This window comes from Dermacentor andersoni, chromosome 5, assembly GCF_023375885.2.
Source record: "Dermacentor andersoni chromosome 5, qqDerAnde1_hic_scaffold, whole genome shotgun sequence".
NCBI classification, from domain to species: Eukaryota; Metazoa; Arthropoda; class Arachnida; order Ixodida; family Ixodidae; genus Dermacentor; species Dermacentor andersoni.
In genome coordinates, this window is record NC_092818.1 from 129,632,299 (window position 1) to 129,655,443 (window position 23,145).

Here is a 23,145-nt window from a genome sequence, read left to right on the forward strand (position 1 = left end):
GACTTCTAGAAACAGAGATGGGTGCGCTTAGCTGCCAGTGACATAGAAACATGTGACAGGCACCCTGCGGAAACTGAGGCATTTGTTTTCACTGCTATCCTAACACGGCATGTTTCCGTTAAGGGTGAGCGAATATTTTAGCTGCGTTTCAAGCATCGGCATACGAATGGGTACACTTCTAACGTATCAGTGTAAACGTGGCCACTATAGTTGCCGATCGTGATTTGTTGGGTGCCCACGAGTGCAGACGAGAAGAATCGAAAGGCACCCTTTGTGTTGTTGTTATTCAGCAAAACCATTATGAAGCCTACAAATAATAGAGCCAAGGCAAGTTTGGTTGTATTTTTTTTTTTTTCATGGCAGTGCGGAAAGTGATGAAAGGAATGAAATGGGGCATCTGCTTAAGAATGTTGGGTGCGTGCAGACCGCTTGGTATGTCTTCAAGAGTTATTTGCGTAGCATTCGACAGATGGTAAGTGCAATCATCATTAGCTAGACTCGGCACACGACATATCGCTGCGACAAGTGCAGGGTGCGATCATTACACGGGGAAGGGGAAAAAAATCGAATTTTGACGACAAAATTTAGGGGTGCAATCATTACGCGAGTGCGATCATTATGCGAGTAAATACGATATTTATATAAAAAATCTGTTACTCTTAATGAGCAACAAACCGAAAGTGCATATTGTATTATACAGTGAAACCTTGTTAAACCGTACCCACTTAAACAATAGCTTCGTTTTAAAAGTAGTAAAGTCAAATCCCCAACTCAGCTGCCATTGAACATAATGCGTTTTATATCTGCATAAATCGTACCAGCTTATTGTGTATGTATCAGTTAACATGTAGTGTTTCCACTTTTCGTCACAAAATCACGGTGGTGTGTTGGCCCGGCTTAACAATGAGCCTCAGAGATTGGAACGGCCTCCAAGCACAAACACAGAGGGCACCTCGAAAGGTGCAGCCACACCAACATCAACACCATTTCGGCGCTGTGCCAGAGTCTGAGCGTTGTGGCCCGCGTCGCACAAGCTCAGGCAACATAGAAGAAAAATCGGACATCGTTTGTGCTGTCGAATATGGCATGAAGAAGTCAGTGATGGCACGTGAGTGGGATCTACCGTTTACTACGGCGTGTGGCATTTGGAATGCAAAGGAAAAGTTGGTCGGCAATACTGCTGCGACTACAAAAATGCGTTGGCTACGAGGTTCGACTTTTTGCCATTGTTGCCTCTGTTATTACCAAAGTGTTGCCTAACGACAGTGATGAGGATGACACGGAAAGTGACAGCATAGGCGATTCAGGCCTGACAGTGGCAGATGCTGCGCATTATGTAAGCTTCATGCGGGTGTTTGCCGAGAAGAGGGGACTGATGGAAAAGCTGGCTCGCAGCGTGAGTGAGTTTGAAGCCACCGTCGTCGCGCAAAGTGAATAAATACTGCATGTTTTCTGCCCTTTCATCTCACATTTTCATAGTTGCATTCTTGACAAGTAAGTGGCTGATCTCACGCTATTTCTATTAAGCAGTACTACCGTTTAGTACCTACTGTTCCCGAGCCCTGGCCAATTACGGTTTAACGAGGTTTCACTGTAGATTCCAAGAGATCACATTTCAAAAATAAGCACCACAGACAACATGTCTAGGACGTACAAGTGTTATGATACATTGGTTTATGAAAATACTGAGCGCATACGGATATTACATACACTATTGAATGTGAACTATAAATTGCGTTTATCTTTGTCTATTCAGTCAAGCTTACAAAAATACACTCTAATTTGTTTTTGTGTCAAGGTACTTACGATAACATTTTCTTTCCCAAATTTATTTAACAGTGAAGGTAGTGTGTCGTAGCGACTGCATGAGATAATTTGGGCGCCTGTATGGTACTAACCACCTGTCTTCGCTGCGGGTACGCACGTCACTTCTTTCGCATACAAGTGGCGATCTGTGTTTTAAAATGATTCTACAATTTTTGGAGCTGAAGGAAAAGGATACAATAGCCGGTATTCATAAAAGTTAGTTGCTCGTATTATGTTATATTTATCAAGAAGTTGCGCAGTAGAATGGAAATAAGGTACATTTGCTACATGTCGAAGTGCTCGTTGTTGAAGTTGAAGAAGTGCATGAAGATTACATTTCATGGTGGTAGCCCACACAAGTGCACAATAATTCAGATGTGATTCAAACAAGGCATAATATATCTGCAACTTTACTTTTTCCGGAAGAAAATGATGGCAACGGGATAATACACCTGTGGCAGGTGACAATGATTTCATAACTAGTCCAATGTGGTGTGTCCAGTTCATATCTTCTGAAAAACGTAACGCCCAATACTTCATATTTGGTCAAAGTTTCAATACGCGCACCATCCGAGAATAATTCTTGATTTAAATAAGATTGCCTGCCTCTTGCTTTGAATAATATGGCCTTTGATTTGGAGCTATTAATTGTTAGAGCATTATTACGAGACCAATACGACAAATTGCAAAGGATGCTGCAAGATCTCTGCAACAGATCATCAAGATCATTGCCAGAGACAAACAGGCTTGTATCGTCAGTGTATAGTACAATGGATGCGTCACTTGTTATTTCAGAAGTATTGTTTACATAGATATTAAACAAAATCAGACCCAATACGCTACCCTGGGGCACCCCTGATTTAATTTTCCTATAGGAAGAGCACTATTTTTTGATAGCAACACACTGCGTCCACCCAGACAGATAAGATTGAAACAACTGACTCGCTACACCACGGATACCATATCCTTCTACTTTACTTATTAAAATTTGATAACTTAAACGATCAAATGCTTTGCTATAATCAATAAGAATACTCAACGTTAGTTTTCTTGCCTCAATGTTATTAATTATTAGAGCTTTTTGACGTAACAAAGCTTTTTTGGTTGACCTGCTCGAGCAGAATCCGTGTTGACAATCAGAAAGAATGTCATTCTTTGCAAAGAAATCGTTAATACGAGCAGTAATCAGCTTTTCTAAACCCTTTGAAAATGCAGATAAAATTTAAATACTAGGCCTATAGTTCCCTAGGTCATTTCGGTTACCACCTTTCAAAATAACTGACACCCTTGCTTTCTTCATAGCTGTTGGAAAATGGTCAGATTCCAAAACCAAGTTAAACACAAATGCAAGATGGACTTTGATGACATCAATTACACATTTTATAGGTCTGATTTGAATGCCGTCTGCATCAACAGCATTGCTGTTTTTTAAGCTAAAAAATGTACAACAAATTTCAGCGGCGCCAGTTGGCTCATGAAAAATGCTATGCATAGCATCTCTTAACAGCAATGCCGCTTACCGTGTTGTCTGATGATTCCATCATGTTTGCAAAGTGTTTATTGAAACACTCAGTTAAAAGGATGCCAGATACCTTTACATTGTTCACAGTTATTTCACGAAAACTGCGATTCACGTTGCCCTGTCTGATTGCATTGTTGTTAATTGTCCAAGTCCTTTCTGGATTTTTTCTCTGCTTGTCTGCAAGAAGGCTTGCTAGTAGTCTGGCATGACCCTCCAGATTTTGGAATCTTTGGCAGGTGGCAAATCATGCTGAACCTGACGCTGAAACAGCACAGGTGGCATCTGCTCTTTACCATCAATGCCAGCTACATGTGGAGTGGTGATCGCATCATGTGGTGCACGGTCCTTTCGTCTGTCACACAGATTGGCCTTACAATAACCCCACCTGCCATAAAGTTGGGATAGCCCTTCTGTATTTTGGAGTAAAACTGGAAAGCAAAGATTTCTATGCAATAAATAAAAGATTGTCGTAAAACAAGGGTTCACTTTTAGACACAACATCATTGTTATACAGTACAACAGAACTTCACTAATTCATTAGTTTCAGAGGAACAAAAGCACTTGATTTTATTGAGCAAAACTTCTATTGATAAAAAAAAATATTTTCCTGACCTTCATATACTAGAATTGAGCTGTAATCGGTGTTGGCATATTAATGTGGTGTTCCCATTAATAAGAGTGCACTGTACTGTGTATCTGATTTCTTTGTACAGGTGGATACACTGTTAGCAGGAAAAGGCGAGCCCATGACTCACGCTCAGCACAGCACCAAATGCTAGAAACACCATACACCAGCACGTGCATGGAACAGTGCAAAGGTGGATTGTGCGTGTCATCTGCTACCGAACCACCCCTTAGCTTTTCCTGCGCACGTCATGTGCTGCTTTTGAGATGACCACGATTTAGAGGGGTAATGTTGAGCTTTACTAGTCAGCCATATGGAGGCTATGAACATGGAAAGGAATGTGTTTCTAGAACAGTCTTAGCCACATCAAGCTCTCATTGTTTGATGTAAGCTTTGCATTCGGGCGTTATGGCATGATAGGCCAAAATGCATTCGTTTTGCAAATGGAGTGGGGTGCAACTCAACACCAACAATTTGCACCGTGAGCAGCTTGCTTTTGGCACTGTCATGCATGGCATGATTGGTGATGCCTGGCTACATTGGGGTCAATGATTTAAATGACTGGGAGGTCTTATTTGGTGTGTAAACCTGGCACTGACGAATAAGAAAAGGAAATTGCGAAAAGAAATGGTTCTGTTGCTGCTTCTTGCACTCTACATCACACCCGTATAAATGGGTATACTTATATGTTTTGTATGTGTCACGGGTGGAAGTGCTCAGAATAAAATGTTTTCCGAGTTTGTTCCACATGATGGGCATTCGCATGGTCGATGAAAAGGGGTGGTTCAGTAGCAGAGGATGCAGGGATGCGCTGCCTTTTCAGCATTTCATGCATACGCTTGGTTTTCACAGCTTCCTGCACCTGGCGCTGCGCTGAGTACAAGCCATGCGCTCGTGTGTTCACTCAAACAGTAGGCTGACCAGTACCTAAGTAATGTTACTGATAGGTGGCTGCATTCTTATACAATGCTAGGAGACTCCCTAGCATCTGCAGCACCATATTTTCTTTCTCATAATTTGTAACCATTAAATTTTGTGGAACATTTTCTGATATTCGATATTCAATTCAAAATCTACTATTCGGTGTTTGCACACCCCTACCAGGAACATTCTGGTAGGTGTCAGTGTCTTTCAGTGCGTACAACACTCAGCATTCAAGGTGTATCTGGCAGTACTGGTAATTTGGACGACAATTTGAGGGCGGTAATGCCTATGACTTGCTATTTGTGCTAGTGACTTGGAACTATCATGGTGGCTCAGAATAGTTTTCTTTTACTAACTATGCAGCATGACCTGAAATTCTGCCAAGCATTGTCAAGCAACAGCACGAAAACAATTGCATGCAAAGAATATTTCATGACCATTGCGCATCAAGGTGAACTGGAACAGCAGACATAATGGTTGCAGATGTACCAGCATCATCCGCTCGAAGTTCTTAGTGAAGGCAGTGCCTTCTTGTTTCTTGCATTACTTACATTCTTTCTTTACTCTTGCAAAGGCGTGTGCTTCTGCTTGACTGCTACAACTTGCCAGGACACATTGGTGTTTGTGCAGATTGTCCCCAAGTGGAAAATCCACAAAGGAATGCAATCTAGTGTTTAGCCAAATGCTTGCATTGACCCTGTGCTTTTGCCTACGTTCCCACCTTGTTCATATCCCGTGCACACATTCGGGCAAATGCAATGCAAAGTATGGGGGCACCACAACTTTCTGAGCCTGCGAGTGTCTTATGAGGTTGTTCATTTTCTGTTAATGGCAGTGAAACCATCGTGAACATGCACAAGCTCTGTTTTCTTTACCTCCTTACCCCAGCACAGAGTAGCAGCTTGTCTATACACTGGCTGACCTCCCTGTCTTTCTCTCTTTACTTCCATTTTCTTTCTGTAGGCAGCAAACCCTCATTAACTCGAAATGTCAGTTAAGCTGAAGTTTTTTTCCGGCCATGGTGTCAACCCATGTGTTTCCACCACTTATCTCAAGAAGTTCTTGCACTGGACTCCAGATATTTCAAAATCTCGACTTCAAAAATCCAAGGGGAAAGGCAATGGGGCAGCGTCACTTGCACTCGCTTTGACCCGGTTGCAGCTCCTTAGCCAAGCCAGCCTCCGTGCTGGGCCGTGGTCCTCCCATTTATCTTTCCACCTTCTTTCTATCACTGTTCGCATGCAGTAGCGCCCTGCTTGCTGCCATTTTGTTAGGGCCTCATACAGCAGTGGTGCGCTGAGAGTTGAAAGCGTTGCTCTTTTTAGAGTGCAGCTGTTAGGCGCGCGTTCCTGGGTTGAGCGTCGGCACCCCTCAGTGTAACCGCACAAACGCACTTCATGCCATTGCTCGCGCTTTCGTCGTCGTCCTCCACAGTTGGCTTGTAAGCGTCCCTGGGCGTAACCACGTGAATGCGCTCGTGGCACTGCTCGCACGCAAGTGTCGTCATCGTTGTCTTCCACAGCAGGCCTCGATGCCGCTCATCATCTCGGTGTTCCCATACTGCCCCTCCCTCTGCGAAGGCGCTGGACGGAACTGGCCCACTGCCAGTCAGTGTGGTGATTTTGGTCTCAAATTCTTTGCCTCAATACATCGTGAAATGAAAACACATATACAGCTGCGCTCAGATTTCGCAATGGGGAGTATCGTGATCGTCTGAAATTTTTTTCTCTCTCCTTTAGTACACTGTAATACCCCTGTCGCACGGACACCTGTGAACTCCGTTGACATGAAACTCCCTAATGGAGATTGATGGCAATGGAGTTGCGACCATGCGACACGGCCCAATGCAAGCTTTCGACAGGCGTCGCATGTGACAGAAACGGCGCTGCTGCGCTTACTTTGGCGTGCAACTGCTCACATATGCAATAGCCGTTAAAGGTAGTGCTTTTTAATGCAGTATGTAATCTAATAAAATCACAGCGAGAAAGTTTCATGTAACCGCAAGTCTTGTTTTCCAAGCATAGCGAAGTTGGAAGCGATGCTGGCCACACTGCGCTCTTGCTTTTGTGCATATGCAGCGTGGGTGACGTTTTTTGACGGGTGCGGTGCGAGTTGTGATTCTGTGCTGTGTTAATCGTGCATGTGCGTGTGTTCGCAGTGAGCTCATCTACTTCCAGATGAGTGACGAAGCTGATAAACAAACGAAATGGCGGAACGACATTTCCCCATGCGGCATGGCAAAGCATTGGTGTAGAGGGTACAGGCGCTATGTCCTTAAGAACAAATTGAAAACTGCCATTACGTGGTGTATAAACCAAGGCCAACAAGATAATAATGCTAAACTTTATAGCGAGCCAGTTACGACGGGTTTATTAGCGTGGTTTTCTTCGCAGCTGTAGCTATCTGGGAACGAGAGTACTCCCTCCAGCCGTAATGGTCATTGCCCTTCGCCCAAAATGACCATTGAACTTCCTTGGCCAAAGGGAGACCGTGTGACACGGAGCGCAACTCCCTTGGGGTAAAGACGGAGGAGTTAAATGGAGTTCTCGGGTGCCCGTGTGACAGCGGTATTAGTGACGCGTCTATGTGGTCACGGCATATCAATTGTGACTGGGACCTTGAGCAAGATGATCAGCACTTTTCATATGGTGCAATCAGCCAGCATGCAAGCCCACAGTGTTTAAGCGAGATCGCAGCTTGATAAGCATGCTCGCGTGATGGTGAAGCATAACTGCCAGGTCATGTCTGCTAAAGGAGTGACAATTTCACTCTTCCACAGTTCAATTTTGATTTCTGAAGGAAAATTGTCTCGAAGTCGTCATGGTGCGGAAATTAGCAGCGTCAGCTTTTTGGGATGTCTGGAACCAGATGTGCTCTCATGATGAGATTCAAATATTACATTGGGGTAAATTGGTTTGAATCTGTGCCAAGCACACTGTCATGGTGCAGTGCCATGCTGTAACACCGTCGTCCGTAGATGCCGACGCATGTGAAAGTGACCTAGAATATTACTGGCTGCATTATGGAAAGGCTCCATGCAGTCTATGCATGGCCAGCAGACCTCTATTTTCGTGTTTTCATTTATAATGAAATTACGCTTATCTAGAAATGTTTTCCTGTTTCTACAGCTTCGAGTTAAGATAAGTTTACTGTATACTTCGTTGCACGAAGTGCAGTGCTGCCACCTGTTCAGACACAATGCCAATCAGGAAAACTTCTAACAACATAAAGAAGGAAAAAAGTTACGTTTAGTGTCAAACCTGTGTATAATGAACTCAATAATTCTGTGAAAAGTAGTCTTTGTATGAGTAGTTCGTTATATGGGGACTCGCCCTTCAAAATGCAAAAGAAAATGAACGACACTGAAGCTGGTGTCGGGAGTTGACAATACAACATCACTTTGGTCCAGAATCTGATTTTTAGTGCCTTCATTTCTGTTTCTGGCACTTTCCCACATGTAACTGCAAGTTTCCGTTAAAAAAGTCATTTGTAGAACGAAATACAGCATTGTAGCTCTTTCAAAATGGTGCCCAGCCGGTTCCTATCACCTGCCATTTCTAATCTATGAGTTCATCCACTGCCATTTTTTCTTCGAGAGCTTATAATATATTTTATTATTAGTAGGACGCAGGCGGATTCTGCATATGTTAGCGAAGCGTTCTGGTTAGCTGGAAGCAGAAAATACCATGGAATGCCTGCGTTTAGCAAAGGACCTACTATTACGATTGCAGCATCGACCACATGTGCACTGAGAGCAGTGAAGTTACTATATTTATTTAGTTTTGGCTGAAAAAGTATGTAGTTCGAAAGGTAGAGCACCATTTGAACAGTTATAAGCCACAATGTAAACAAAGCATGAGCAGACCATAACTGCTGGCTCCTTGGAACTTTGTGCGGCAGCGGCGCGTCTGAGCTTGTCATGCCATGTAAATATCGCCATTAATCCAAATCGTCCAAATAGCGTACATAGCATAGTACACACGGCGTCGCACAGAGATCTGCACACTAACTGGAGTGCTGCTGCCGTGGCTTACAATGCTGTACTGCCTCACCCTGAAGTATGCTTTAGACTTGCCTTGAAAACATGGACACCCTAGCATGGTTGAAAGCGAGTGACTTTCCTCACTGCTTATGAAATTCACATGCGACATTTATTTATCTCAGCGGTCGTATCTCCATCACGGTTCGACTGGACTAGCGGTTGGACTTCTATGGCATGCTGCTATGTGCCCAGTTCAGTTGCACTTGCGTGCTTCGGAACTTCGTGTGTACCATCCTTTTATTGTGATCATACTTGAAGTATTCGTTGTAACAGTCCAGTGCTTTTGAAAATGTTCATTATATCTGGATGCAGTTTGAATAGGCAGGGTCGAAAAACCTGAATGCAGTGCAATGTGGTCATTATATATGATGAATCGTTGTATTGGCAATTGTTAGGAGTGGGCTCGACTGTATCAACGGAACTTTGTATCAAACAAGGGGAAATGAAAACAGACCTACCCTAGTATCTCGGGAACAGTTTTGAGGGCATCTGTCAAAAAGGGAGGGGCTAAACTGTAGCGTTGTAGTGTCTGTTGCCTTCAACGGCATTGTTTAGCTGTCCCTTAGTGGCGACTTCCCAAAAGTCCATGAGGTCTTTTTCAATCATGTTGCAATGCTCGGCAAATGCGGCTATGCTAGATGAATCATAACAAGTGCTGTATTGAGAGCAAGAGTGCAGCTCCTTCGTTATGCAGTTCACTTCAATTATTTGACCATAGTTTGACTGAAGAAATTGGTCTAATTATCCAGTGGATTGATTTAAAGAGGCAGAAAAAAAGAACATCTCATCACACTGCAGCATCATTTGCTAGCACTTCCCCAATTCTAACATTCCTCCAAATCTGACGCAAACCCAGTTTTCACGTGTTCAGTGTTGAAAAATAACAAACATCAGAGCTCCTAAACAAAGTAAAAATTCTGCACCCCAATTTATTTGCAAAAAAAGAAAAGAATTTAGCATGCCACCAATTCTGACAAACAAAATAATATTAAAGCCAACAAAGGTTACCTTCGCAGAATGGAAATGGCGGGAGATAATGTGCCTTCGGTGCATTCGCTGTCCCCCAGTGCAGACAGGACAGACACTGCAGCCACTGGGGTCACCATTTGGCTAGGGTGTGTCTGTGCTGACCAGTTAAGTTCCAATTATCTAGTGAGGGCCATTATCAGGATCAAAATACAATAAAATCTCAATAATCCGAAGTCGAAGGGGACCGAAAATTTGTTCAAATTAGAAGTTCAAATGAAAAGAAGAACTTGTTCTTGAAGTATTCGTGCACCATAGCATGATACACTAATGGTGCGAGTCATGAAATATCGTAATGTGCAAGCACACAGCGAGCGAGGACCACAAAACTGCCCACGCAAGCCAACGCTCACTCAGAGAGAGTGTGGTAAAAGGGGAAAAAGACATGCAGTATTTATTCACTTCGCCCGACAAAAGTGTTATTTTCATTTGATGCCGCCGCGGCCTGGCAGCGACGACAGCGGCCTCAAACTTACCAAAGCTGCGAGCCAGCTTTTAAGCCTGCCCCCCCTTCTCGGCAAACACTCGCATGGCGGATTCCTCGTTGACGTTGCATGTTCTCCGTGCATGCAGGCGGTAGCGCTGCAGAAGTCGCGGGGCACCTTTTTCATTGCGGGACGCTGTTCTCGTCGTGACGATTGCATTCATGAGCCTGACGTAATGTGCAGCTTCTGCCACTGCCGGGCTTGAATTGCCCGTACTGTTGCTAGGCAACACTTGGCAACAACAGACGTAACGATGGTGAAAAGTCAAACATCGTAGCCGACATCTCTTCAGGGTCGCAGCAGCACTGCCGAGGAACTGCTTCGCATTCCAAATGCCACACCCCGTGGTCAACAGTATATCCCTGTCGCATGCAAGTGCCGACTTCTTCGTGTCACGTTCGATAGCATGAACATTGTATAATTTTTCTTCTATTCTAAGCACTCGGCGTCTTCTTTTATCCGAGCTTCAGCACAACACGAGTCCTTGTTTGCACGACGCCACAATGCTGTTTTGGCTCTCTGGCACGCGCCGAAATGATGTTGATGTGGCTTCATGCGCAAACGCACAGGTCGCTTGGAGGCTGTTCCGGTCTCTGAGGCTTGTTGTTCTACCGGGCTGCCCGGTAAAGACGACACACCGCCGTGTTTGCGCGACGAAAAGCGGAAACGTTAAACGATACGTATGCAATAAGCTGGTTCGGTTTATGCGGATACAAAACGCATTGTGTTCAATGGCCGCTGAGTCGGGGATTTGACTTTACTACTTTTAAAATGAAAGTACTGTTTAAAGGGGTATGGTTTAATGAGGTTTTACTGTACACGTAACTTTAACAAGATCAAAGTGTCAGTTCGAATAAACCGGAAGTTCGAATTAAGCATGTTTGAATTAACGAAATTCAAGTGTACATAGGTTATGCCCCATAGAAAAATTTATGTGGACCATGCAGAACCTCCGGTCAGGGTCAAATTAACCTAAAAATTTAATTTGCTGGAGTATGCAACGACAGTCTACAGCTGCTTTTTTCCCTGTCATTGTTGCAAACGTGAAACAAGATGAAGTGAGCCCCTTCTCTATGTTGAGAGATCAAGAATATTATAGAAGGGGCTCAACTTTGCTTTATTTTTGTACGAGATTTCGCGCAGGTTTTGTGCTTACCTAAGTATAATTTTTTGGTGCTGAGCAATTGGGCAAGTCTTTTGCCACCTGTTCATGATGATATGCTCACAGCCTATTGTGTGTTCTGGGCTAGGTTTCTACTGGACCTGCTATGAAAACTTGAAGCTGCGATGCAACCAGGAGCAGCCAACCTTCTTGTTCAGCTTCACAGCTGGTGCGGCTGCAGGGACTGTGAGTATTACACATTTTTCACAGCTTCATTAAGTTCGTTTTCAACTATCTGCAACAGTAAACAGTCGTAGAAATGGTACACACAACTTCCTTGTGTATGCCAAGGGGACTCTGACACACCTAAAAGCTAGTGTTGACAGTAGGCTGCATAGTCAGATGCAAAGCTGTTATGTGTAGATAAACTCTTCTGTACTGTTTTTTAGACGTTCACAGCAGCACAAATATCACATGCAGGTGCATTCTGATCGCGGATGCCTCATAAGTAGAAACTGGATTATACACTTCCCAATCTGGTCTTGGTGGCGCTAAAGGTGCTGCTGAGCAGTGCCACTCGCGGGAGCAAATGAAAAAGTCACCAGGTAGTACAGTTGTGTAAGCATGTTGTGTACAGGATTACGGGTTGCGAGATTGTGTCTCTCATGCACTTGTCTGCACAAGCCTGCCCTTCAGTGCCTCAGCAGCCTAGAAAACACGAATGGCCAACACCCACCTGTAAAATTCTACATATTGCCAGGCAGCTAGTGCAATAAAGGATACAAGTGTGCAACACAGCTGTTGTTTGCAGAATCAAGTACCGTAATAACCCATGTATAACACAAACCTGCACATAGTACGAAGTGGAATTTTCGGAACGCGAAATGGAAAAAGAAGTTTTATCCACGTATAGTACGAGTTAGGAAAACACGAGGAAAACATTTATTTAAATTGCACTCTGCAGTTCAATCGCTTTCTTCCTCAGCTGCGCTTTCTTCATATAGTTCCTTGTCAGACATATCTTCCCATAGGTACTCATCCTCTGTGCCATCGAGGGTGTTCGAGATGCCTCACTTCATGAATGCGCAACGCACAAGGTCCTCTGGTATGCTGGTCCATGCGTCCACAATCCACTTGCATAGCGTGGCTGGCGAAGCCCGCTTCAGCCGCCCGGTCGGCGTCACTGCAGGCTCACCTTATCGCATCCACTCTGCATAGCACCGCTTGACCGCGTCCTTGAACGGCTTGTTCACGCAAACATCTAAAGGCTGCAGCTGCGACATCCCACCCGGGATAACGACGAGTTCAGTTTAGGATTTGCGCAGCATCCTCTTCACTGAGTCGGCCAAATAGCAACGAAATGCGTCCAGCACGACAATGGACGGGAACGACAACAACGCCCCGGGCCGCCTACACCAGACGGACTTTATCCAGTCGAGCACAAGATTCTCGTTCATCCAGCCTTTCTCATGGCATCTCATGACCACATTTTTTGGCACATCCTCACTTTTAGACACTGTCTTGCACTTAAAGACAGCATAGCGCGGGCGCTTGCGTTCGTCTTCCATGCACGACAACATGACGGTAACTAGCATTTTCTTGTTGCCAGTGGACCGGACATGAACTTTTTAGAGCCCTTCTTATGCATGGTGAGGGGCAATGGCATGTCCAGATAAGCCGGCGTTTGGTCAGCGTTGCTGATTTGCCCTAGCTGGAAGTTCTTGGACTTGTGCAGCGAAATAACGTTGTGCTGGAAAGCCACAAGCAGCTCTTTGAACGATTCGGGCAGCTTTTGCGAAATCAGAGTTCGACAGCATAAGGAAAATCCAGCACGGGACATGTAGCGATAAATCCAGTGCTTGCTAGCTTTGAAGGCGGAGCTCGGTAGCCCTTTCTCTCTTGCAAGCTCCTTAGCTTTTGCCTGCATAAACTCCACGCTCACAGCTAGATGCGCAGCTCGCTGTTGGCGTACGAACTCTGTCAGGGCGAGTTCGATTTCCGGGAATGTCCCACTCTTCGGACCGCAAAAGCTTCTTCGCGTTCTGCTGCACGCGAAAAGGGCTTCCTTCTGTCGACGCCACCCGCGAAAGCTTCGCTCGTTGATGCCAAACTGCCTCCCGGTCGCACTTTTGCCGATGTCCTGTGTGGCTAAAATAACCTTTCTCTTGAAAGCAGCTGAGTACTTTTTCGGGGTCCGGACACTTGGTCCTTCAATGCGATGCTGTAGTCACACAGCAATAATAAAACCAAGCCGTAGCCACGCAGGAATAACGAAGTCAAGCCATAGCCACGCAGCAATAATGAAACCAAAACTTCTAGCCCAAATTTCTGACTGAAATTTTTGTTCGGATCCGCATATAGTGCGAGGCAAAAATTTGGGATGCTAATAATAGGAAAAAAACCTCGTATTATACGCGGGTTTTTACGGTAAGTCACGCTTGTTCACGTTCGCGTACCAATTTATTTGATGTTTTCGCATGCAAAGTATTTATCCGCATCGTGGGATCAGTTGAGGAGGCTCTCACATGTAAAGATGGTCCATTATTACTGTATTTACTGAAATGTAACACGACTGCGATTTTAACGCGAGGGTCTACTTTCAAGTCACGTAAAATAACAATAAAAACCGGGAATGTAACACGAAATTATACATTTATTCAAGAACTCAAAATTCGGACACAAGTTCGTTCCACTTATCGTCATGGTCTGAGGTGAAGACAGCTTTCCTCGGGTGGTGTTCTTGAGCGATCCCTTTTGGGGATAGTTTCACTTTGGTTAACTTTCGCGTGACTCTGCACCGAAAACGTCCACAAGTGTCTTTAGCGCTGTGCCAAGCTCTTTATCAGCGCCAAAAGCATTATCGGCTGTATACTTCGAAAGGTTCATTGCCGGGGCAAGCTCAGTTTTCGCTGCTTGGCGGCTCGACATCAACAATTTGCGGATGGCAGGACCAACGGGAGGCCCTCTTTAAATGTAAGGCCATTCAGAAGGGCTCTGTGGACCTTGTTGTTGCGTGGTACCGTCCACGAATGAAATGGTTATGCAGCCTCTTAACAAGTACTTAATCTCAAACAAGCTCGTAGATGACATGATGTCATGAAGTCACTTATGAAGATAGTTTCGCTATCGCGAAACTGCCATCTATAAATTGTTGACATAGAGCCGCCAAGCCATGGCGGAGTTTCCCACCTTCGCGGCTATCAAAGGTTACCAGTCTCATGAAGCGGGCGTCATGCCGAATGCAGTATGTCGCCATAATGTCACGAATAAGCGGAGTTAGTGTGAAAGACCACAGGGTACTGCAGCACCGTAACCATAACACCATTCACAAGTACAACCAAAATGGTGTCGATTCCAACAACAACAAAAACAAAAAACAGTTGTAGCGTCGGTTGACTTTTCTATGGATTGGGTCGAAACATAAAGGTACAGGTTGTCAACATAACACTAAAAAGTGTGGAATTTAAGATACTTGTTTTAAAATTGCGAATTTTGCCGTTATGTGAATGTAACGTGAGGCTTGAGTTCAAGCAACGAAAGTCACGAAAAAAAACTCGTGTTGCAATCAAGTAATTACGGTAAAGGGGACATTGGGGCTCATAACCTCCGCTGAGTGCCACTGCTGAGCATCAGCAGGAGTGGCAGCTTCGTGCAGGTGCAACAAGTGCCGTGATCTGATGCGATATGAGGATGCATGTTAAGAACGAGAAAAGAAGAAGGAGGCAAAGGATTCGAGAAATACTAAAAAAATAGCATGAGGAAGCTCGCATTTGAAGCCGCCTCACAAGTACCAAGAGAGACAATTTTACCGTCGCATCCCTGAGGTCTTTAAACCCATAAAGAATTTATACCTCTGTCCCTCGGGCACTTTGAAGCGCTGTCAAGTCAAACCAAACTGAGTGCTTCCGCGCGAGCACTTTTGACCACAAATTTCCGTTATTCAAATCCAGTAGATCACTATCATAGGCTGTTGTGTGCAGCATAATGCTGAGTGAGCTCAACTAACTCGATCCGGATTGTTAGACCATGCAACAGCTACCATTCTTGACTGCGACCAAAACTTTTAATCCATATCAGGCTTGATCACAATCGGAAGTGCCTGTGTTGCACCAGTATTAAAAACAACCGAAAGTTAAAGCGACTCAAACCGCTGTTGCCCTACTCTCACAACACGACTCGTGGAGTCAAGATGCCATGCAGTACTGTCCGCATGCTTTTTAGAAATGGGCTACCTAATCATACACCTGTGCTAAAGCGTTCAACTACTTGCATCTTGCTACTACAGAAATGTTAGCGATCAAGCACGCGCTGTCATATAAACACAAGAATGCACAGTGTGCGTCGCACAGGGATCATTGCGTCACTAAAACCATATTAAAGTAGATCTACAGTGATATTCTCTTTGTCACAAGCAAACTGTTGTGTTTGAGCCAGAAAGTGAAGCAGTAACGGTGCTGCAAATGGCAACCTTTCGCATTCCGACTTAATTCTGCGGACGGCGGTTATCCTTGCTTGCCTACGTTCCCTTTCATACCTTTTACCCAGGAAGCTAAAACTAGGAAGCCGGCTGCAGGCCCCAAGTGTTTTTGTCACTGTTGTGGCAGTTCACCATGCAAGAGTACTGGGCACCTTGGCTACCTGACCGCCGAACCATCACAAAACAATGGCGAGCGAGGAGCAATCTTGCAGACGTTGCAGGCATCGCAAGCGCCTTATGGCGCTGGTGACCTGATACATGATGACACCACAGTCTGCCAGGGGAAGTACGGGCGTTGGTAATTGTTGGCAAACTTGCACTTAGGCAAATGCCTCATTATTCCAATGAGCCAAGGCCCCATTCTTTCAGTATATAAGCACTAATTATAGCTTAAAGGGGCCCTAAAACACTTTTTGACATAGTAAGAAAATGTTGACGATCTGTCATAGAGGCTGCCGTAAACATGTGAATTAAATATTACTGCCCTGCATGCAGCTGAAAATTTATAATCTCTTGTCAAAAACAACGAAAAATCACTTGTTCTCGCTTCCGCAACGTCGTCATGCAACCTGATAACTAGCAGCTGGACCTACCAACGCTTTTGGCTGATTTCCTGATCGCAAGGCATTCTTAGTAGGAGTGTGCTGAATTGGGCTGGTCGGTTCGTGATGAAGGCGGTTGAAGCAGTGCAAAGGACAGGACAAAAGCATAGACGGTAGTAATGCGTAATGCATATGTGATACAGACCAGTAATACATAATTACTAATCTTGAGCTCAATAAATTAAACATATATATGTCTGTGACCTCAAAAAGGCTGAAAAGCTTTTCATCTTTGCATGGCCAGTCTACGCACAGCAATTGTGCATAGCTGTATCTGGTGTCCATTGCCTCCAAAATAGCTGCAGCGTGCTGTGCAGTGTAGTCTACCTGGCCCCCGCAGTGTGTCGAGATGAACCTTTTCGATGCCGCAACACTCGACCTTTGGGCAGGTTGTTGCCCTCTAGGCTACTCCACTGTGTAGCCTCCAGTGTGCTAGTAGAAGCAAAAATAAAGATAACGCCAGATTTCGGGGGGATAACTCCACTTATAAGTTGAAGGATTAAAAAAATTCTTGCTGCATGAGATTCAGGAGATGATGTCCATTATTAGTGAGGCTGTTTTATGTCTAGTAAAAAAGAGCTTTAGGGCCCCTTTAAGGGGGACGAGGCACTTCAAGAAACTTTTATATTTTTTAATAATTTGAATAAGATTTGCACAGTTAATGTATTTTCACCAACATTTCTCAAAAATGAAATAATTTTTTTCTATGATAAATATTTTTTACGATATCCAAAACAGGATGTTCCTTGTTTAGGGCCTAATTAGCTCATTAACAGCAACTTGCATGGTAACATACAGCACACTGAATCGATTCTCAATGTTCATGGTGCATGGTAAGCTATAAATCATTTTAGGCCATCTTGAAGCGAAGTTAGGGGTTGTCAAACTTAGTCATAACAAATGCCCAACTTGATATTTTTCTATTATCAAGGTGGGCATTTTGTGGGAGCAACTTGTGGGGGCAAACTCATTGTGTAATTCTTTATTGTAACTTGCCTTTGTTCTTGCTTCTGTCTTTTCCTCCAGGCTGCTGCTTTGGTCACTTTGCCATTTGATGTTGTCAAGACTCACAGGCAGATAGAGCTCGGTGAAATGGAAATATTGAGAGGTGAGCTTCTCCTGATGCTTTTCTTGCATAGCTGAATAAAACTCTCGGAATGCCAATGTATTTCATAGTACAGTTTGCAGACAAATCTGTCAAAACTATTGTGCTAGTCTTATGATTTCTACTAAATGGACACGCCTTGAGCAGTGATAGCCTTTAGTTCTTTGGTTGCAGCGTCTGCCCAAAAGTAATCAATTAAAAAGTTAATTTCTTGAATTCTGAAAATCAAGTAGTGCTTGTAATTTTTTCAGGCAAATATTTTATGCAAGTTAATTTTTTTATATCTAGCATGTCATTCCTTCCTTGAAGTAGAACCTTGATGTTGCATACCTTGCAGGAGTGCAACGTAACTAGGCACTGAATGCCCTAACCGGCAGGTACCAATTTGCGTCTCCTCACGTGTGTCGCCGCCAGAACTCTTTCATGTACCACTGCACCCCAAAACAAATTCAACGCCACAGTAAGCATTGTGTAACATACTCACTGAGAGGTTTTGTTTTTCTTAAATAGTGTAAAACATTTCCAGCTCTTTCACAAAGGTGAATAGAGGTCGTGCAATAAGCAGTTTGAAACTTCGGCAGGGAGAACAGTGGCAGAGCAGACAATGCTTCAACTTGTCAAGCTTTTCCCAATGCACATGTGTGCATTTTTGTACCACAACCAGCTGGAGGGTGAGAACGGGCACTTCTTTGAAATGAGATGCCCACTGCCTAACCGTGCCGATCATCCTGTGTAGTTGGTGTGCGCAGTCTTCTTTTGCCAGCACAATTGCTGTGCACATGTTTGTTGGCTGGCTCACTGCTCCTGTGTTTCATTCAAGCATTTGTCCAGTAAGCGGTCTTTGTACCCACGCCACTCTTGCCCATGCATGTGGTGTACATGTGGTGTAGCTCATAGCTTGTTGAGCCAACACAGCAAGTGGGAGCTGCTTTCATTTCTGTAAGCCGTGCACATTTAGATTAGTCCCAATCAAATAGGTGACAAAATTATGCTGTACACTTCTAACACTGCTAAGAACTCTGCCACATGCACTGCCAGGCAAACAAGTGAAGATTCTTATCACAATAGGGTTGGCAGTGATAGCATGTGATACAGCTGCACTCTTTAACAGCAGCCACTGGAGTAGAGACCCCCCCACTTTCCCTCGCACGTGAAAGACAGCGCGCTTCTGCCCCACTTTCTTCCCTCCCTCGCGCGCAAGATATTGAGCCACGATCACCGGCTGACCCTCGCATGTCAGTTTCCAGCCCGTGTCAACACGTCAACAGTCCATTTTATACGCCCTATTTTGACAGAAATTGCCGCTAATTTCGTCCGCTGTAGCCAATAGCTCGTTGTAGTGCGGTCTGTTAAAAGTGAACTTTGTTGCATTAATAAAGTAGGCAGACCAAACTAAGGTTGAAATATGGTCCGTTAAATCCGAAAGTCTGTTGTACACAGGTCCGTTGTAACGAGCATATACCGTACTGGATTTGGTTGGCAATAGCAGGGCAGTAGTACGCCTATATTGAACTAACTCACTCGCTTTGAGTTCCTGCATTTTTGTGGTCTTATGTTGACAAAATATGTTATTTGCACTATTGAATCCATGTCGAGCTCCATCTAAAGTCAAAACTTAATTTGTTTTGATTTGTTTCTGTCATTTCGTGTTGATTCTCGTGGCATTGTTTATTGCGATTCTGGCTTCTCTTAACTATTCACCTCTACATGATGGCAATAAATCATGTTCAGTATGATGGTTGCTTTAGAAGGAGATTGATTTTTATGGCTGGGTGGCTTGGAAATCCTGCCACTGCTTAACACCTCGATGTGAATGAGCTAAGAATCTGCAAATGGCAAAGGCAGAGCGTGGTGTTTTTTTTAAAGCATGAGCCTGGCTGTAAAGACTTCTGTGAGTGTTACCGTGGCTTTTTGGGCTGGGCTTATGCACAGGGTCATAACACAGGTTCACAAATTTTATTGCTGAACAGTGCAGCTCCCTCTGACAAGTGTTGAGCTGATACAGTGAAAAGCCAGCAACATCACTTAACGCATGGGAATGCCCCCTAGAGAAGTTTAAATCATGTGAGTGTTCTCAAAGATTCATGTGGAGGAACAGATGATTCCTGCAATGGAAGCATTGGTACAGCAGAGGTAGCCAGGAGAACTTTAAAGCCAAGCTATGGGTTCAACTTGCACCTTACATCAAAGATGTCTTTGGAACATGTCAGCAGCACTGGCAAAACTGTTGTGTGCACTTTTACTTGTGAATCATGTGCACGGTGTCAAAAATCCAGAAGTCCACACTATGACTACCGGGAATGTTTTGTTTATTTATTCATGGGTTTGAAGCCACAAAGCAACATTGGGGCTATGAGATAAGTCGCAATGCTGGATTCCAGATTAATTGACCACGTGGGCTTCTTTAAAGGGACCCTGAAACAATTTTTACGATTTCATAAAAGCATACCGAGTTGTTAGGGTAGGACATTCTGATCATTGACACGTTTATGCACTCCGCGTAAAGTATGTAATTCCTTACAAGATTTTAAAAATGTGCATCGCTACCGATCGCAGCAGTGCTATTCTCCTGAGTTTTCAGCCGACCTGTCAGCATCTACGCAGCAGGTGCACATGACATCAGTGGGACGAGCTATCCAGTTAGCTACCCACATTCTGTCATTGATAATTTTTCAACTTTATGGTGAACACACATTGTTCGTAATAGTTGGAATAGTTAATGTGCGTGTATAAAGAAAGTAACAGAAAAAGAATACACAATGACAATTTATCACTACACTCAAACACTTACAGTACACAGCAAGTGTAATCTGGATGTGTTACAGCATGCTCCATGCTGACGTGAGCTGTGCAGTCAGTGTTGGTCTCGAGGTTCCCTTCTGCGAGCACCATGAATCGCCCTTGTTGCGTAGTGGGCTGCAATTCTAGCGACTGGCGACACATCAAGCTGCGACATTGTGTCCCTTTGCATGCCAACAGGCAAGCGGAGTGTGACTGCAGTGCACCGGGTTATCGGTATCTGATCGGCACCAGGATCTACGTATTTGCAGCCGTCACTTCACACCAGAGGATTACTACCACAATAGAGAGTTTTAATGTGTTCAGCATTCTGGTTAAATACAGGTGGACTGGGCGTTTTTCTTGGTGCGTGGAGGTGCTAACGTGAGCAGCCTGTAGGGTGCAGCCACCTGGTGGCACAGAGCTCAACCAGACAGTTCATCATCATCATCATCAGCCTGGTTATGCCCACTGCAGGGCAAAGGCCTCTCCCATACTTCTCCAACTACCCCGGTCATGTACTAATTGTGGCCATGTTGTCCCTGCAAGCTTCTTAATCTCATCCGCCCACCTAACTTTCTGCCGCCCTCTGCTACGCTTTCCTTCCCTTGGAATCCATTCGTAACTCTTAATGACTATCGGTTATCTTCCCTCCTCATTACGTGTCCTGCCATGCCCATTTCTTTTTCTTGATTTCAACTAAGATATCATTAACTCGCGTTTGTTCCCTCACCCAATCTGCTCTTTTCTTGTCCCTTAACATTATACCAATCATTCTTCTTTCCATAGCTCGTTGCGTCGTCCTCAATTTAAGTAGAACCCTTTTCGTAAGCCTCTAGGTTTCTGCCCCGTACGTGAGTACTGGTAAAACACAGCTGTTATAAACTTTTCTCTGAGGGATAATGGCAACCTGCTGTTCATGATCTCAGAATGCCTGCCAAATGCACCCCAGCCCATTCTTATTCTTCTGATTATTTCACTCTCATGATCCGGATCCGCAGTCACTACCTGTCCTAAGTAGATGTATTCCCTTACCACTTCCAGTGCCTCACTACCTATTGTAAACTGCTGTTCCCTTCCGAGACTGCTAAACATTACTTTAGTTTTCTGCAGATTAATTTTTAGACCCATCCTTCGGCTTTGCCTCTCCAGGTCAGTGAGCATGCATTGCAGTTGGTCCCCTGAGTTACTAAGCAAGGCAATATCATCAGCGAATCGCAAGTTACTAAGTTATTCTCCATTAACTTTTATCCCCAATTCTTCCCACTCCAGGTCTCTGAATACCTCCTGTAAACATGCTGTGAATAGCATTGGAGAGATCATATCTCCCTGTCTGACGCCTTTCTTTATTTAAGATTTTGTTGCTTTCTTTGTGGAGGACTACGGTGGCTGTGGAGCCGCTATAGATATCTTCCAGTATTTTTACATATGGCTCATCTACACCCTGATTCCGTAATGCCTTCATGACTGCTGAGGTTTCGACTGAATCAAATGCTTTTTCGTAATCAATGAAGGCTATATATAAGGGTTGGTTATATTCCGCACATTTCTCTATCACCTGATTGATAGTGTGAATATGGTCTATTGTTGAGTAGCCTTTACGGAATCCTGCCTGGTCCTTTGGTTGACAGAAATCTAAGGTATTCCTGATTCTATTTGCAATTACCTTAGTAAATACTTTGTAGGCAACGGACAGTAAGCTGATCGGTCTATAATTTTTCAAGTCTTTGGCGTCCCCTTTCTTATGGATTAGGATTATGTTAGCGTTTTTCCAAGATTCCGGTACGCTCGAAGTCATGAGGCATTGCGTATGCAGGGTGGCCAGTTTCTCTAGAACAATCTGCCCACCATCCTTCAACAAATCTGCTGTTACCTGATCCTCCCCAGCTGCCTTCCCCCTTTGCATAGCTCCCAAGGCTTTGTTTACTTCTTCCTGTGTTACCTGTGGGATTTCGAATTCCTCTAGATTATTCTCTCTTCCATTATCATCGTGGGTGCCACTGGTACTGTATAAATCTCTATAGAACTTCTCAGCCACTTGAACTATCTCATCCATATTAGTAATGATATTGCCGGCTTTGTCTCTTAATGCATATATCTGATTTTTGCCAATTCCTAGTTTCTTCTTCACTGCTTTTAGGCTTCCTCCGTTCCTGAGAGCATGTTCAATTCTATCCATATTATACTTCCTTATGTCAGCTGTCTTACACTTGTTACACTTGTTCAAGCAGCTCGTGCTGCTTGAATTTGGATGTTGCAATTTAACATCGTTATGTTTTTGTATTCCACTCCTGCTTGGACCTCACGGCCTGCAGTATGTCATAAATAAAATAAAAAATGAATGTTTTAGATGTTTTACACTTGGTTACAGTAATATTAGCTCTTTGTTGGTCTGGTTGACCTGTGCATCACCAGGTTTCTGTGTCGTGCGGGCCGCTCATATTTATGCCTCCACCCATCCGTCAAAACGTCCAGCTCACCTGCGTTTACCAGAATACCAGACACGCTTGGTGCTGCGGCAGAGCGCTTACAACGCTCATTGCTTGGTAGCTCTTGCTGAGGATCGACGGCCAGCCGTCGATCCTCAGCAGTAGTAACTATTCAGCAGAAGTAATTAACAGTGATGCTGGCATGCAGCAGATAGCAGTGCA

The 23,145-nt window shown here is 44.2% G+C and overlaps 1 protein-coding gene across 2 annotated transcripts in view; it reads left to right on the forward strand.

The window, feature by feature from the left end:
* LOC126531154 (mitochondrial glutathione transporter SLC25A40-like) overlaps positions 1–23,145 on the forward strand; it is a 45,179-nt gene that overhangs the window by 19,775 nt on the left and 2,259 nt on the right. Inside the window, exons 7-9 of one of the 2 annotated variants that reach the window (XM_055070990.2) lie at positions 11,681–11,778; positions 16,078–16,295; positions 17,638–17,719. In XM_055070990.2, the coding sequence (XP_054926965.1) occupies positions 11,681–11,778; positions 16,078–16,295; positions 17,638–17,692 (371 nt within the window). In that variant the 3' untranslated portion in view covers positions 17,693–17,719. Of the gene's footprint in view, positions 1–11,680; positions 11,779–16,077; positions 16,296–17,637; positions 17,720–23,145 lie in introns of those variants that run through there. The other variant, XM_050178574.3, reaches the window with a different exon arrangement.